Source organism: Rhinolophus hipposideros (genome assembly GCF_964194185.1).
Source record: "Rhinolophus hipposideros genome assembly, chromosome: 16".
Lineage (NCBI taxonomy): Eukaryota > Metazoa > Chordata > Mammalia > Chiroptera > Rhinolophidae > Rhinolophus > Rhinolophus hipposideros.
The window spans coordinates 49,447,455-49,460,359 of NC_138062.1; the positions used below are offsets into that span (position 1 = coordinate 49,447,455).

At 60.6% G+C, this 12,905-nt stretch overlaps 1 protein-coding gene across 1 annotated transcript; it reads right to left on the minus strand.

Annotated features, from left to right (window-relative positions):
• Nucleotides 1–859: 859 nt before the first annotated feature.
• NR2F6 (nuclear receptor subfamily 2 group F member 6) lies at nucleotides 860–10,874 on the minus strand. Its single transcript, XM_081077953.1, has 4 exons — nucleotides 9,802–10,874; nucleotides 6,156–6,250; nucleotides 2,920–3,486; nucleotides 860–1,604 (listed from the first exon to the last, which is right to left on the minus strand). The coding sequence occupies exons 1-4, from the start codon at nucleotides 10,086–10,088 to the stop codon at nucleotides 1,330–1,332; spliced, it is 1,224 nt and encodes a 407-aa protein (XP_080934079.1). The 5' UTR covers nucleotides 10,089–10,874; the 3' UTR covers nucleotides 860–1,329.
• Nucleotides 10,875–12,905: the final 2,031 nt, after the last annotated feature.

The following is a 12,905-nucleotide window of genomic DNA, read 5'->3' on the forward strand; positions in this document are numbered from 1 at the left end:
ACCTCAGTCAGGACCAAGTGCCACCCACACCACTATCCAGGCCCTTTCTACCTATTCCCTAGAGCCACAGTCCTGGCAATAACTCCCGTAGGTGCCTTTCCCACCCCAGAGCTGGTCTGCAAACTTGAAGTCAGGATGGCAAGGTCCCTGGTGACTTGTATCACCCCAGATCAACTCAGTAAGTCCACATTTCAAAGTCTGTCCTTAGAGGTCCCCACCTTTCATATGCCAATCTCTGAAACAAGATTTTTAGTTACATATGGACTCAAACTGGCTCAAGCACAAAAGGGGAAGTCTGAGCTCATGGAACTGATACAACCAAAGGTTTCAGGTATGGCTTGATCCAGGGGCTCCAAAGGCATCCTGGGAAATTGGTCTTTTGGCTCTTCTTTGCTTTGATTATATCCTCCTAGGTCCAAAATCTTGCTATCCAATCTCACTGGCCACATTCTCTCCCTGAACCAATAACTGTGGCCAGGGGAATGGAGGGCTCTGTCTGGGCTGAAAACTTGAGATAGAATTAGCCCCAGATGTTTGTCCTGAGGACACTGGGACCCAGACACCATGATTAAGGGCTGACCAAAGAAACCAATGAGGAGCTTAAGGCATGTGTGAATTTATCAGGCTCACTTTCAGAAGCTAGAGCCAGAATTTGAACCTGAGCCATCGGTTGGGCTTAACTCCTACAGACTCATTGGCCAACCTCAGGCCCCCCTCGCTTCCCCTAGCCTCAGTTTTCGCACAACACTGTCCAACAAAAACAGTAAGTAGGGCTCTTATTAGGCTGTGGGTGTTCCATATGGCTGGGAGTGGGTCCCCATGGTAAGGTACCCTCCCCTCAAAAGACGACAGAAGCTGTGCAGGTAGGAAACACCTTTATTATTGGCCTTGATTCATTCATCATGTAGTGTCCAACGTGGATCACGTGTCCAGAGATGCATGGCACACTCGACCCCTGCCCAGCTGCAGCTGTCCCTCCAGTCCAGATGCCAGGCCTCTGTCCATCGTGCCAGGGAAGCCAACCCTACCGTCCCACGAGTTCATGCCTGGGGCGCTGAGGGACAGAACTGTCCAGGATTGGAACCTCAGTCCCTTGCCCAATCCTAGGGTTTCTGGGGAGGACGAAGCTGGAGCCTAGACAATTGATCAGTCATTTTTTTGGTTTCATGATCATTTAAAAAACAGAAAAGACAAACATTTCACAGTCTTTAAAAAATAGGAGTCTGAGGAGAAAGGCTGGGGTCCTCCATGTGGTAGTCGCCCTGAGGCCCAAGCAGCCACAACCCTTGAGGTCTGCAAACCCTACCACGGTGCCCGGGTCCTGTGCAGTCACTGGCCCGAGCCGTAGGGCCAGTTGAAGGTACTTCCGGATAGCAACATGTCTCGGATCAGGGTCTCAATGGGCGTCTTGCCCACCAGGCGCATGAAGAATAGCTGGGAGATGAGGGAGGCAGGGACAGCACGCAGGGCAGGGAGCCGAAGCAGCAGGCGCCCGAAGCGCTGGGGCTGGGACGGGTACTGGGCCCGCACATACTCGGTGAGGGCCACCTGCGCCTTCTCCTGCAGGCTCTCCACATGCGCTGGATCTGAGAGGCCACAGGCATCTGGGAAGACAAGGGCAGTGAGCTGGGGTGGGAGGTGGCGAGAAGACGCAGGGCCCCAAAGGTGACTGGGGACACCACTCAGGGCTGTGGATGTGATGGGAGGGGACCCTCAGGCGATGGGAGGTAGGGACCAGGGGCACAAACAGTGGTATCTAAGGCGGTGTCAGTCCTCAAGAGATAGGGAGGTGGCTTCATCTGAGGCCAATGACACAAGGGTGCAGACAGGGATACCTCAAGGGTGGATGGGGCCCCAACTGAGGCTTTGTCATGGAGAAAAGCTCTTATCACGCTCAAGGGGAAGCGGGGGGGGGGGGGGGGGGGGGGGGGGGGGGGGGCTGAGGGGTGCACTTGGGGAAAAAAGCAAGACCCAGAGGAGCCTGGGGCGTGAGTAAATGTTGACAGCATCTAGATGGGGCCCCATAAAGGTGGGGGGTAGAGGATTATTCTGGGGAAAGGAGCGCAAAGCCATTATTTCTCAGATGAAAGCCACCTCCTAAAATGGCCTGGATCTGGTTCTGCAACCCTGGCCCCAAGAAAACACCTAGTGGGGTCTGGAACCTTCCAGAGTAGAGCCAGCTCTGTCACCAGTCCCTAGAATTAGGAAGAGCTTTGGCTGCTGGATGGCTACAGTTGGCAAGGAAGGTACCAGGACAGCCCCTCCCCTGGATGGGAAAGGCTTCCAAGCCACAGCCCTTCTCAATCCCAGCAGCCCCCCCTCCTGCCACCTGGAGGTCGCCAAGGGGACAGGTTGAGGGCCCTAGGTCAGAGGTCAGGGATCACAGGGATTAGGGAGTGGAGGGCCCAGAACCAGGTGTCAGGGTACCGCTGCCTAGTAGCCCTTCGTGTAAGTGCTCAGTAAATAGGAAGAGCCTCCTGATCTGGGGGGGCTGGCGTCAGAGGGTTTGGGGAGCCAGAGGCCAGGGAGTGGGTGGCAGAGGGACCAGACAAGGTGTCAGGGACCTCCCCTCCCATTCTGCTGGTATGAAGAACACTTTGATGAGGGGATGGGGAGTGGGGGGCCGTCTCAGGGAGCCCAGAAAAAGGAAGAGGTTGTGGGAACCTGCGTCACCAATCCACACCCAGCCTGGGGTCTGAGGGGCCACAGTCATAGCTCTTAGGGAGAACTGGGATCCAGGGTGGGGGCATCAGGACGTCACACCGCCTGCATCCCCTCCTCCACTGCTTCCATCAGCGCTCACTGCGTGTGCAGGGCCACAGGTCTGGCAGGCTGCAGGTCCCTGAGTGGAGGGCTATGGGGTCGCAACCTCCCCTCCCCGCCAGAAACCCCGCAGCCACTCCTTGGAGCGCAGCTCACCGGGCGTGAAAAGCGCGATGGCCTTGAGGCAGCCGTACTCAGCGGAGTCGACCTGCAGGCGGCCAAGCTTGTCCACCTGCTCCTGGAAGGCGCGCACCTGGTCCATGAAAGCCACCGCGCGCTCGGCGGCCATGGGCGCGGCGTGCAGACCAGCCGCAGCCAGCAGCGGCGCCGTGTGCAGGGGCAGCGCCGCCTGCGCTGCGTTCAGCACGAACAGCTCGCTCCAGCTCAGGCGCAGCAGCGCCACCTGATCGGCCACCGGCAGGTCGGGGAAGAAGGGTGCGTGACGCGCCCACTCCACTGTGCTGAACAGCAGCCGCGCTGCCAGCTCACACACGTTGTCGATGCCCAGCACTGCGCCCGCCGCGCCTCCGCCGGCGCCGAAACGCCCAGCTGCAGCGGGGTAGGGCTCAGCGCGCAGCAGCTGCGCAATCAGCTCCGACACTGGCTGCCCTGGGAAGAGGTCCCCGCCCGCCGCAGCTGCAGCCAACGCCGAGCCTTGGGGACTGCCTGAGGAGGCGGCCACAGCGCCGGGCAGCGAGTGCGGGATGCGGCCGCGCTGGACGGCTGGGAGTGGGGATTGGAGATGGGCAGGAGTGAGGGGAAGGGGGCAGGAGGGGAGGGAGGGGAGAAGGGAGACAGGAGAAGGGGGGACAGGAAACCCGAGAGGGGATGAGGGGTCAGGCGATGGGGGATGGAGGGGCGTGGGAGGGCAGAGAAGGGAGGAGGTCAGCCAGGGAGACGGGGTAGCAGGAAGAGGGAGGCGGGGAGAATAAGGGAAAAGTGGGTATCCAGAGTCATAGGGTGCAGGTAGGGAGAAATAAAGGGGGGAAGGCAAAGTCATCAGAGGGTCACTCAACACCTCCCCTCCAAGGCCCACCATACCCAGCCTTTCTCTGGACCCCCAACTCCACCCCCTGGGCACACATCTTGTTGGAGGCCAGAGGCCTGCAGGACCTGTGCCTCCAGCCTGAGCCCCTGTCCCGCCCCCACCCCCACTCTACTTCCTGTGGACAGTCCTGCTGGGTGGGAATGGGACCACTGGGTGAGGGGAAATTTCATACATGCCTGGCCCCCTCCGACTGGACTGTGTGAATTCCATTCAGCAGGAAGGGAGGCTTGACCCGGCAGTCATGTCTCCATATGTCAATCATGAAAGTGCCAGAGCTGAGAATGGGGACAGGGGTACCTTCCCAGGCCTTGGGGACCCCTGGCCAGCCTATCCCTAAAGCAAACGATCTCTCCAATGGAGATGGAATTATTTCTCTAGTTCCCAGCCCATCTCCCAGGTCACGGCCCCCAGGAGCACCTTTCTGGATGCCTGCAGTGGCCCCTGTGCTGAGAATGGGGTCCTGGACAGTAGTAGATGCTCAATAAGCACAAGTAGTCTGGACTGTGAGGAGGGACAGGCCTCAATGCAGGCCTCAGCCAGTGTCCCCAGTGACCAGCGGGGTTGGAAGAGGGGCAAACTGGGCTGGATGCCAGGTAGAGACTAATAAATGAAGTTTAATGAGTTGGCATGCCCTGTCTCGTCCCCTTGATGAACTTCTTGTCAACCTGCCATGGAGCAGATGGGGAAGGGGACGTGGATGGGAGCCCAGGGCTCAGGTTGAGCCTGGCTCTCGGGGGTGGGTGAACCTCCTCCTTCCCCCTTTGCGCACTTGGTTCTAAACACCCCCCCCCCATTCCTCCAAGCCCTGGCCATGTTCCCACCTCAGGGCCTTTGTACTTGCTGTTCCCACTTCATGAGCACCCTTTCCACAGCTCTTCCTCCTCATTCAATCCAGACTATGTGGCTTCAAACCCAAACCACCACTCTGCTGCTCTAAGACCTTGGCAACTGGTCTTACCTCTCTACTGCCTGTGCTCAATTTCCCCATCTGTCAGATATAGGTGATAATAATAATAATGATGACACCAGTCACTGAATTACATAAGAATCTATCTCATTTGCTTAGAACAGCACTTGGCACATAATAAGGGCTAAATGGATAACAATTCAAGCCAAGAAACATTTATTGAGCAACTTCTGTATGCCAGGACCTGGTCTAGGCACTGAGGATATGTCAGAAAACAAGACAGAAGTCCCTGCCCTCGGGGAGCAGACATTCTGGTGGGGGAGCAAGTAAATTACAGAGCAAGGTAGATAGTGTGAAATCAAAGAGAATGACAAAGGATAATCAGGAGAGCTTTTTTTTCCTGAGGAGGTGCTGTTTGAGCAAACCTTGAAGTGAGATAGGAAGCCATGCAGCTGTCTGGGGGAAGAGCACTCCAGGTAGAGCAAACAGCCTGTGCAAAGGCCCTGAGGCAGGGCTGTCCTTGGGGCATGAGCTGTGATTATGACGATATCTACGCTTGAGACTAGAGATCAGAAGCCCTGATTTGAAATACATCAGCATATTAGGTCAAATGGACAAGTGACGGCAAAGTCCAGGAGAGGGGAGGAGGCAAGAGAGTCACCCCAAACTTAAAAAGACCAAACAGAGTGATCAGATGATTTTAAGAGACACTCTGATCAGCCATTCCCAGCTTTTTCTGGAAGCCCAGCAGAGAAGAAACCAACTTTAGACCGGGAGAGACTCAGGGTAGATGGAGTGAAGAATTGCTGGCCTAGCCCGTGAGAGTCCAGGCAGACATGATGCCCAGCAGGGGGGCCAGACCCGTTCTCGAGCCCCCAGGCTCTGCCTGGAAGTCTCTGGGTTCCACTTCATTTCTAAGGGTGGAGATCTAGGCCCAGCCGCCAGCACATGTCCACCCAAGTCCCTGGGGCAGGGACAAGAGGCTGCGCCTCCCTCTAAGCTCCCAGGGCCCGGGGTCAGGCGGAAGGACAAGCTGCCCTTTGACTTAATCGGGTGAGTTCCTGCCTTGGGCAAACACAAAGCAGGGGGTGGAGGGGAGAGGGAGGGAGAGCAAGTCAAATAAAAAAATACATCCTTGTTCAGAAAGCCGTGGCCAGGAGGCAGAGGGCATCATTGAGCCAGAGCACTGCCTCGGAGACTGGGGTCTGGACAACAGTCCTCACGGGGGCCCACGTCAGGGATCCCTTGTACTATAGCTCCAGCTCCAGCACAGCCACCAGGAGGCCACAGATAATCGGATTCCTCCAGCCAGGGCCAGACTGAGGCCCATAGGATCTCGGATCAGTGGGAACAAGGTTAGCAGGAGCCAGACCCCAAGAGAGGGAGTGAAAGACGGGTTGTTTGTCTACGCCCTGCCTGCCCCACCCCAACACTCACCCTCCTTCCTCATGCCCACCCGGAAGCACTTCTTGAGGCGGCAGTATTGGCACTGGTTCCGGTGATGCTGGTCAATCTGGCAGTCACGGTTGGACCTGAGGGCACACAGAGGGCACCGTGGGGGTCACCATGACACCCATGTCCTGCTCCTTGAGCCACCCTGGGAGCCTCCTCTGAAGATTGCACCTGGGAAATACCAGTGTCCCCCCACCCAGGGCTGGACAGGTGGCCCCAAAGGGGTGCACCGGCTAGGCCTACAGAGCTGCAAAGAGGAAAGGATGACAGTAGCATGAATTGGAGTCTGTGGCAAAGTATGTTAGCATATTGAAATTGGGTTTTGAAGGATGAACAGTTCCCCAGGTGAAGGCAAAGGCAACTCCAGGCAGCGTACAAGGAGATCAAAAGGTTGGAAATGTGAATATATGGAGGCCTAAGCAGTTTAATTTGACATGGTCATTGTCAGGCTAAGGGGCGAGGTCTTTGTCCCAAGGGCAATGTGAGAGCACAGAAGGTACATAGTCAAGGAGCGGGGTGTTGTGAATTGACTAAGAGAGTAGAAGCCAGGCCAGTCCTCTATGGGGTCACAGCACTGTAGGGCCCTATCATAACTGCCGTGTACAAGGCCACTGGCAATGAATGAATGAATGAACAAACAAACGAACAAACTCCTGCCCCCACTTTAAGACCCCATAGCTACATCCCTTCCTCTGGGAAGACGTTCCAACTCCTAAGTGAACCCAAGAAGCTTCTTCCTGGAGGCCCCCAGAGAAGGGTTGGGATGAAACAGGTGGCCCCGCCCTGCAAGGCCATGAGCTCCCTGTCCAGAGTCAACCCCAAGCAGGAGGATTCAGGTGCTTGTTCTTCAAATGTCCCTAGCACGTTTCCCCTGGGCCCCTGCCCTTCCATACTTCTCTCCACCCTGGGTTCAGGGCTCTTTGAAGCCCGGACCTAGGACAGAAACCCCTGGGATTCCAGCTGGGGACCAAGAAGGTCACCCAGAGACAGTAACAGAGTGAAACACTCGATAAAGTTAAAAATCAAATACATCTCAGCTGGGCATGCAGCCCTGACCCCGGGATGGCAACTTCTCCACCAAGCCTCAGTATCCTCATCTGGAAAAGGGAAGCCAGATACCAGCTCCATATGGGATGTGTTGGGTCTGAGGGGCTCTGAGGAGGGCATCGGACCCAGGCCCCAGCCAGGGGTGCCAATGGCAGCTTTAGGAGAGCTGAGCCTCTGGCGGGGGCGTGGGGGCTCTGAGTGCCTAGATCCTACAGTGGCCTCTGAGCCCAAGCCTCTGGGCCTTGCCCGGCCCCAGCCCCCAGAAGGAGGCCCTTCTAGGGCAAAGGGAGCTCAGGCAGAACCAGAACAAAGCCCAGCAGGCAAGCAGTGGGAGGGTCCTGGGCAGCCGGCTGGAAACAGCCAAGCCTGGGGTGGGAGGGTAGGCAGGGGCCCAGCTCAGGGCCCCATGACCTCAGGGGAGGCCCTAAGCTTCTGCCTCAACTTCCCCAGCTATGGAGTCACGACAGCTCTCCTAGCCCTCCACAGGGGGAAACAGAAAGTTCTACCTATTATCCCACCTAAAGAGTGCATGCTTGGCCCAACCCCAGGACCCAACTCAGCCTCCTCCCTGGGCTTCTGGCTTCCAGTTCAATTTGGTCAGAGCCCTCCCTTGCTCACACATCCTCCATGACTCCCTGTGGCCCTCAGTCCAGCATTTCAGGCACACTCAGCTCTAACTCCTCCCATGCCTGGGGTAATCTCATCTTACAACACTGCTCTCCCAACTTGCCACTGGGCATCTGCCTGGGCCAAACCCCTCATGATCTAAGGCCCACCTGCCATGGTCCTCCAGGCAGCCCTCCCTGACCGGCAGGCAGAGCCCCTCGCTCCCTCCTGGGATCGCAGACCAATCCCTTCCTCTGGCTGAGCCCAGACCCCAACAGGCTGGGGGAATAGGCATCTCACTGTGTCTCCTCCAGACTGGGAGAACTGGGCTTGGAGCTTGGGTCTCTCCAGGAGGCTGGCATCATACCACCCAGGCTGGGCCCTGAAGGAACTTTGCTGAATCAATCTGAGGCTCAGAGAGGGGCAGTGACTTCATCTGGTGACACAGCACAGAACTTCTGAAGAAACTGCTAGCCCCTAAGAATGCCCCCTTTCCACGTTGGTGATCCCTGTCCCCGCTTATCAGGGAGCCTCTGGGACCCCAAAACCTCCTGAGCACCTCCCTTACCCTCCCCAAAGACCAGGCCAGAGAGCAGACAGTTATTCCAGCAGCAAGAATGAGGCCAAAGTCTGGTGGCCCAGTTAGCACTGGAAGAGGCAGGAAGCCAGCTTACACAGACACACACACACACACACACACACACACACACACACCACACACACACACACACACACACACAGGCCCTGACCCCGGACCTGGGGCCAAACTCTAGGTGCCCAGGGCCCAGCCCAGTGGCCTCACCAATAAGCCCTCCCGGGGGTGGACCCTGATCCTGACTTAGCCGCCTCCCTTTTCCTCACCCGGAAGTCCCCTTTGCTAAGCCCCAACTAGGGGAGGGTCTCTCTCTGGGTAACCCAGGACAGACACCAGGCCCCCTCTGGGCCACAGTTTTGCACATATGGAAAATGGGGCTCCCCATACTTGCTCTGCAGAACCCAGGCATGTTCGTGGGGGACGATCATGAGTAGGGGCTTGCCCAAGGAGCCAAAGGATGCTCTCCCACGAGTGGTGGGAAGGGTGCCCTGGGCTGGACACCTAACCCCAGCTCCAACTAGAGAAGCTAGCAAGGCCCCTCCCTGTCAGTGGGGACTCCAACCTAGCACAGCCGAGGCCTTCTTGGAAACATTCACCCCACCCTGTCTCCTAGCCACCGAAGTTTCAGGGATTTTCCAGGAGCCCCAGGTCTGCTCCCACTCCTGGCTGCGGGGGTGGAGCAACAGAGGTGCGGTCAAATCCAGCCGCCCTCCCCGTCCTCCTCGCCCTCCAGCGGCAGTTTCCGGTGACCCAAGACCCAGGGTGAGCCTAGGGGGGTGCCCACCTGATGGACAGCCCAGCTGCCCCCCACAGCAGGGCCCCCCATGCCGAGGCGGCCGCCCTGTGCCACCTCTGTCTTGCTCCCGCCTCCGCCTCTGTGGCCAGAGCGACTTTGGAAGTGATGTTTGACCCCAAGGGCGCGCCGTATTGATCCGCGCGGCCGCAGACAATGGCCCCTGGACGCTGCAAGCTGCACAGTCCATGTTCCACGTTCGATTCCCGCGGGGTCCCCGTGCAACGCCGTTCCCAAAAGGGGTGTCCTGGGGTTAGGGTCCCACCCTAGCAGCACCCCAACCTCTCCCCGTACAGGAGATGTCCCCTCTCGGGAGAAAACAGAGAGGGAAGAGGAGCAAGGAACTGGGGCTGAAGGCGCAAGGGACCACCTGATGGGGGTACCTGCCCCATACAGGGGGTACCTATCCATACAGTGCCGACTGCGTACGCAATTTCAGGAATAAAATGGAGAGGAAAGGGGGCTGTACCCGTATCTCAGAGGGGGAGTGGAGGCCCAAGGAAGGTCAGCGCCAGGCCCAAGGTGACCGAGCAGGTCAGGGCCCGGGCCAGGTCGGGGACAGGCGGCGGGGCGCGGACAGGGGTGCTCACCGACAGGTGTAGCTCAGGTTGCGGCGGATGCTCCGCTTGAAGAAGCTCTTGCAACCCTCGCAGGTGAAGACGCCGTAATGCTTGCCGCTCGACTTGTCCCCGCACACCACGCAGTCCACCTGCAGCCCGGGCCGCTCCTCGTCGCCCGGCTCCGCGTCGCTGGCAGCGCCGGGGGGGGAGGCCGAGTCTTCCTCAGCCGCGCGCGGGTAGCCTCCCGCCTTGTCCACACCGTTCGTGTCGCCGCCGCCGCCGCCGGGGCCGCCCCAGCCGCCGGTCACCATGGCCATAGCCCCGGGGCAGCGGGGCCGGGGCGCCCCCTCTGCGCTCCTCCCTCCGGGCACCCCTGTCGGCCCGGGGGACTCTACCCGGTGCGCATCCGGCCCCGGCGCGCGGGGGGCTCCGGCTGCACCCCCCAAAAAAGTTTTGCAGCAACTTCCTGCGGCCGGTCCGCGCGCCCGGACGGAACTGGTCGGGCCGGTTCCAGGCCAACTTTCCCACGCGTGCGCGGGGCCGGGCCCCGGGCCGGGGGGGCACGCTAGAGGCGCGAGCCGGGGGCCCGGAGGACTCGCGCCCCGCCGCCCTGGGGCACCGGCGGGGGCGCGCGGGCCATGGCCCGGCCCGGGCTGAGCGGGGGGCGCCCTCTGGCCTGGCCGCCGCTCGGCCCGGGGCTGCGGCCAACTTAGCGGGCCGCCATCCGGGTGCCGGAGGCCTGAGGGAAAGTTTGGCCGCAAGTTGCGCGGCCGCCCGCGGCGAGGGGGAGGGGCGGCGGGCGCGCGCCCGGGCCGGTCGCCGCGCCCCCTGGGTCCCCGGCTCCCCCAGGTGGCTGCTCTGGGCCTGCAGCGCCGCGAGCCGGCGCTTCCCGAGCTGCTGCCCCCGCTGCGGCCGAGCCTGCCAGGCCTGGGCCTGCACCTGGGCCCAAGCCTCGCTCTCGCTGCCGCCGCCGACCCCGCGCACCGGCCTCGCGCTGCGGCCGGTTTGACACACAACGTTCCATTCGCGGGGCGGGCGGGGGGCGGGAGCGGGGGCAGGGGCGCGCGCCGCGGGCTGGGGGCGGGCGCTCGTTGCCCCGGCGACGGCCGCCCTTATAAGGGCATGGGTGGCCGTGCGCGGCGCCGGGTGCCCTGGCCGGCGGGAGGGGCGAGGGCGGAGCGCGGGGCCGCTGGGTCTGACCCTCCCCCTCCCCCCGACTTCCCCCACCATACCATCCTCGGTTCTCGGCTGGGATCCAGCCTTAACCCCTGCCGGGCCGCGGCGGGAACCTGGGCAACCGCTGCCCTCTGCCCTTCCGCAGCCTCGCCAAGATACCTCCTCTCCAAGGCCCTCCCCTCCACCTCCGGCCTTGGACGTTGGGTCGCTCTACCGCCCTCGAGGCGCCCCTCGGACGCCCCCTATGCCGGACAGAAGCGATAATGGGGGTCCAGTTGCACCCGAGGGGCATGGCCGCACGCAATACACACACGCGCGCGCGCGCAGTCTCGCGTCCACGCACCCAGGGGCATTGCCTTGCACAGTTGCAAGATGGATTGTGTTTGCTTCCCCTTCCAGAAAGTCGCTGCGTCCGACCCCCACCCACCCTCTCTCTGCTTGGGCGAACACCTGGTGCTCGGAATCTCCAGGGGGAAGGGACGTGATGGTCTGCGACTGGCGGGGGCGTGAGGTCACGGGGCCCCTCGCCAGAATTTCAGGCCTCTGGGGGCAGGGCGTCCACACGCCGGAGAAGTTGGAGGCGACAGGAATGCCCACCACCCCTGTCGGGGCCTGCCCCTTCCCCTTTAATTTCCTTTTCTTTCTGTGCTTTATAGAAAGGGCTTGGCCAGGAGGCCGGCTGGACTGCAGATGTCTATTCCAGGCTCCCGGAGCTCTCCTCCCAGCTGCCGCTCGCCTGCACTCCCCGCCCCCGCCAACCCCACCCAAACCCTGGGCTAGAGCCGACCAGCATTTATTAAGCACCTTTTATATGCCCTCCACCCCCACCCCCGCCGTCCTGGCCTTAGAAGCTTGAGCCTCTGGCTCAGGGCCTGTTAACATTTAACCGGCTGGGAAAGCCCTTCCTGTGGTGACCTTTCACCTTGGAGTCCCCCAGGTCCAGTCGCCTGGCCTTATCTCCTACCCTGCCCTGAGGCCGAGGCCACGTGGCTGGGCCTCTGAGGGCTGCGGGCAGGAGAGCAGTGCCCTTTGCCTATGAGACTCCTATGTACTCCTCTCTCAGGAAGGGGCCTTGGGAAAAAGCACCCCCTCTCCAAATGACATCTGAGGAGGCACGGGGGCGGGGCGGGGGGGGGGGAGGAGGAGTGCTCTGAGGGTGGGAGATGCTTAGAGATCAAGAAACACTTAAAAAGGATACGGAGGTTCTGGGAAAGCCATCATAGCCAGGCACAGCCCTGGGACTCTGCGCCTTCCAGGAAGGGTCTGGCTGGGTGCGAGATGGCGAAGGTTTTAGCACGTACAGAGAGCTAGAAGAGCTAGGGTTAGACATGAGCAGGACTTTCCATGGGTCTGACTAGAATGGACTTCTGTCCTGTAAGCCCTGCTGGGGATGGGGACCCTTTGGTTCTGCTGCTGCCTGAGAATGTGGGGGTGGTGGCTATTATTTGGGGTGAGGACTGGGGTCCTAGGTCCCTGGCCTGAATCTTCCAGTACCCTTGGTGGGGGGAGAGGGGTCTCAGAAAGGGAGACTTAGAAAGGAGAGGAGGAGGCTGGGGGAGGGGAAGAAGCAGGGAACTGGGGTTTGAAGTACACAAGCCTAGGGTTGGGGGCTCATAAGTGATGGGCTGGGCTGGGTTAGAGACTAGGGGAAGAAGGTCCGCCTCGGATCTCACACCCCCGAGTTGATCCAGATCCCGGGCGGCTGCCCCGCCCCTTCCCAGGAGCTCCACCGCCCCAGCACTCCTTTGGGCCCCCCTGCGGTGAGGGGAGTCGAGGTCCGGCTCCACCCCCATGACCCCTGCCCGCGGCCCCGCGGTGACATTTGACCTTGCGGCGGCCGCAGACTGGGGACAAAGAGGCCTGGGCCCATCTGCCGCTGGGGCACCCCGTGGGAACGGCCAGACCCTGCTCGAGTCGGCCTGAGAACTGACCTCTGACTCCTCCACCAGCAGGAACTC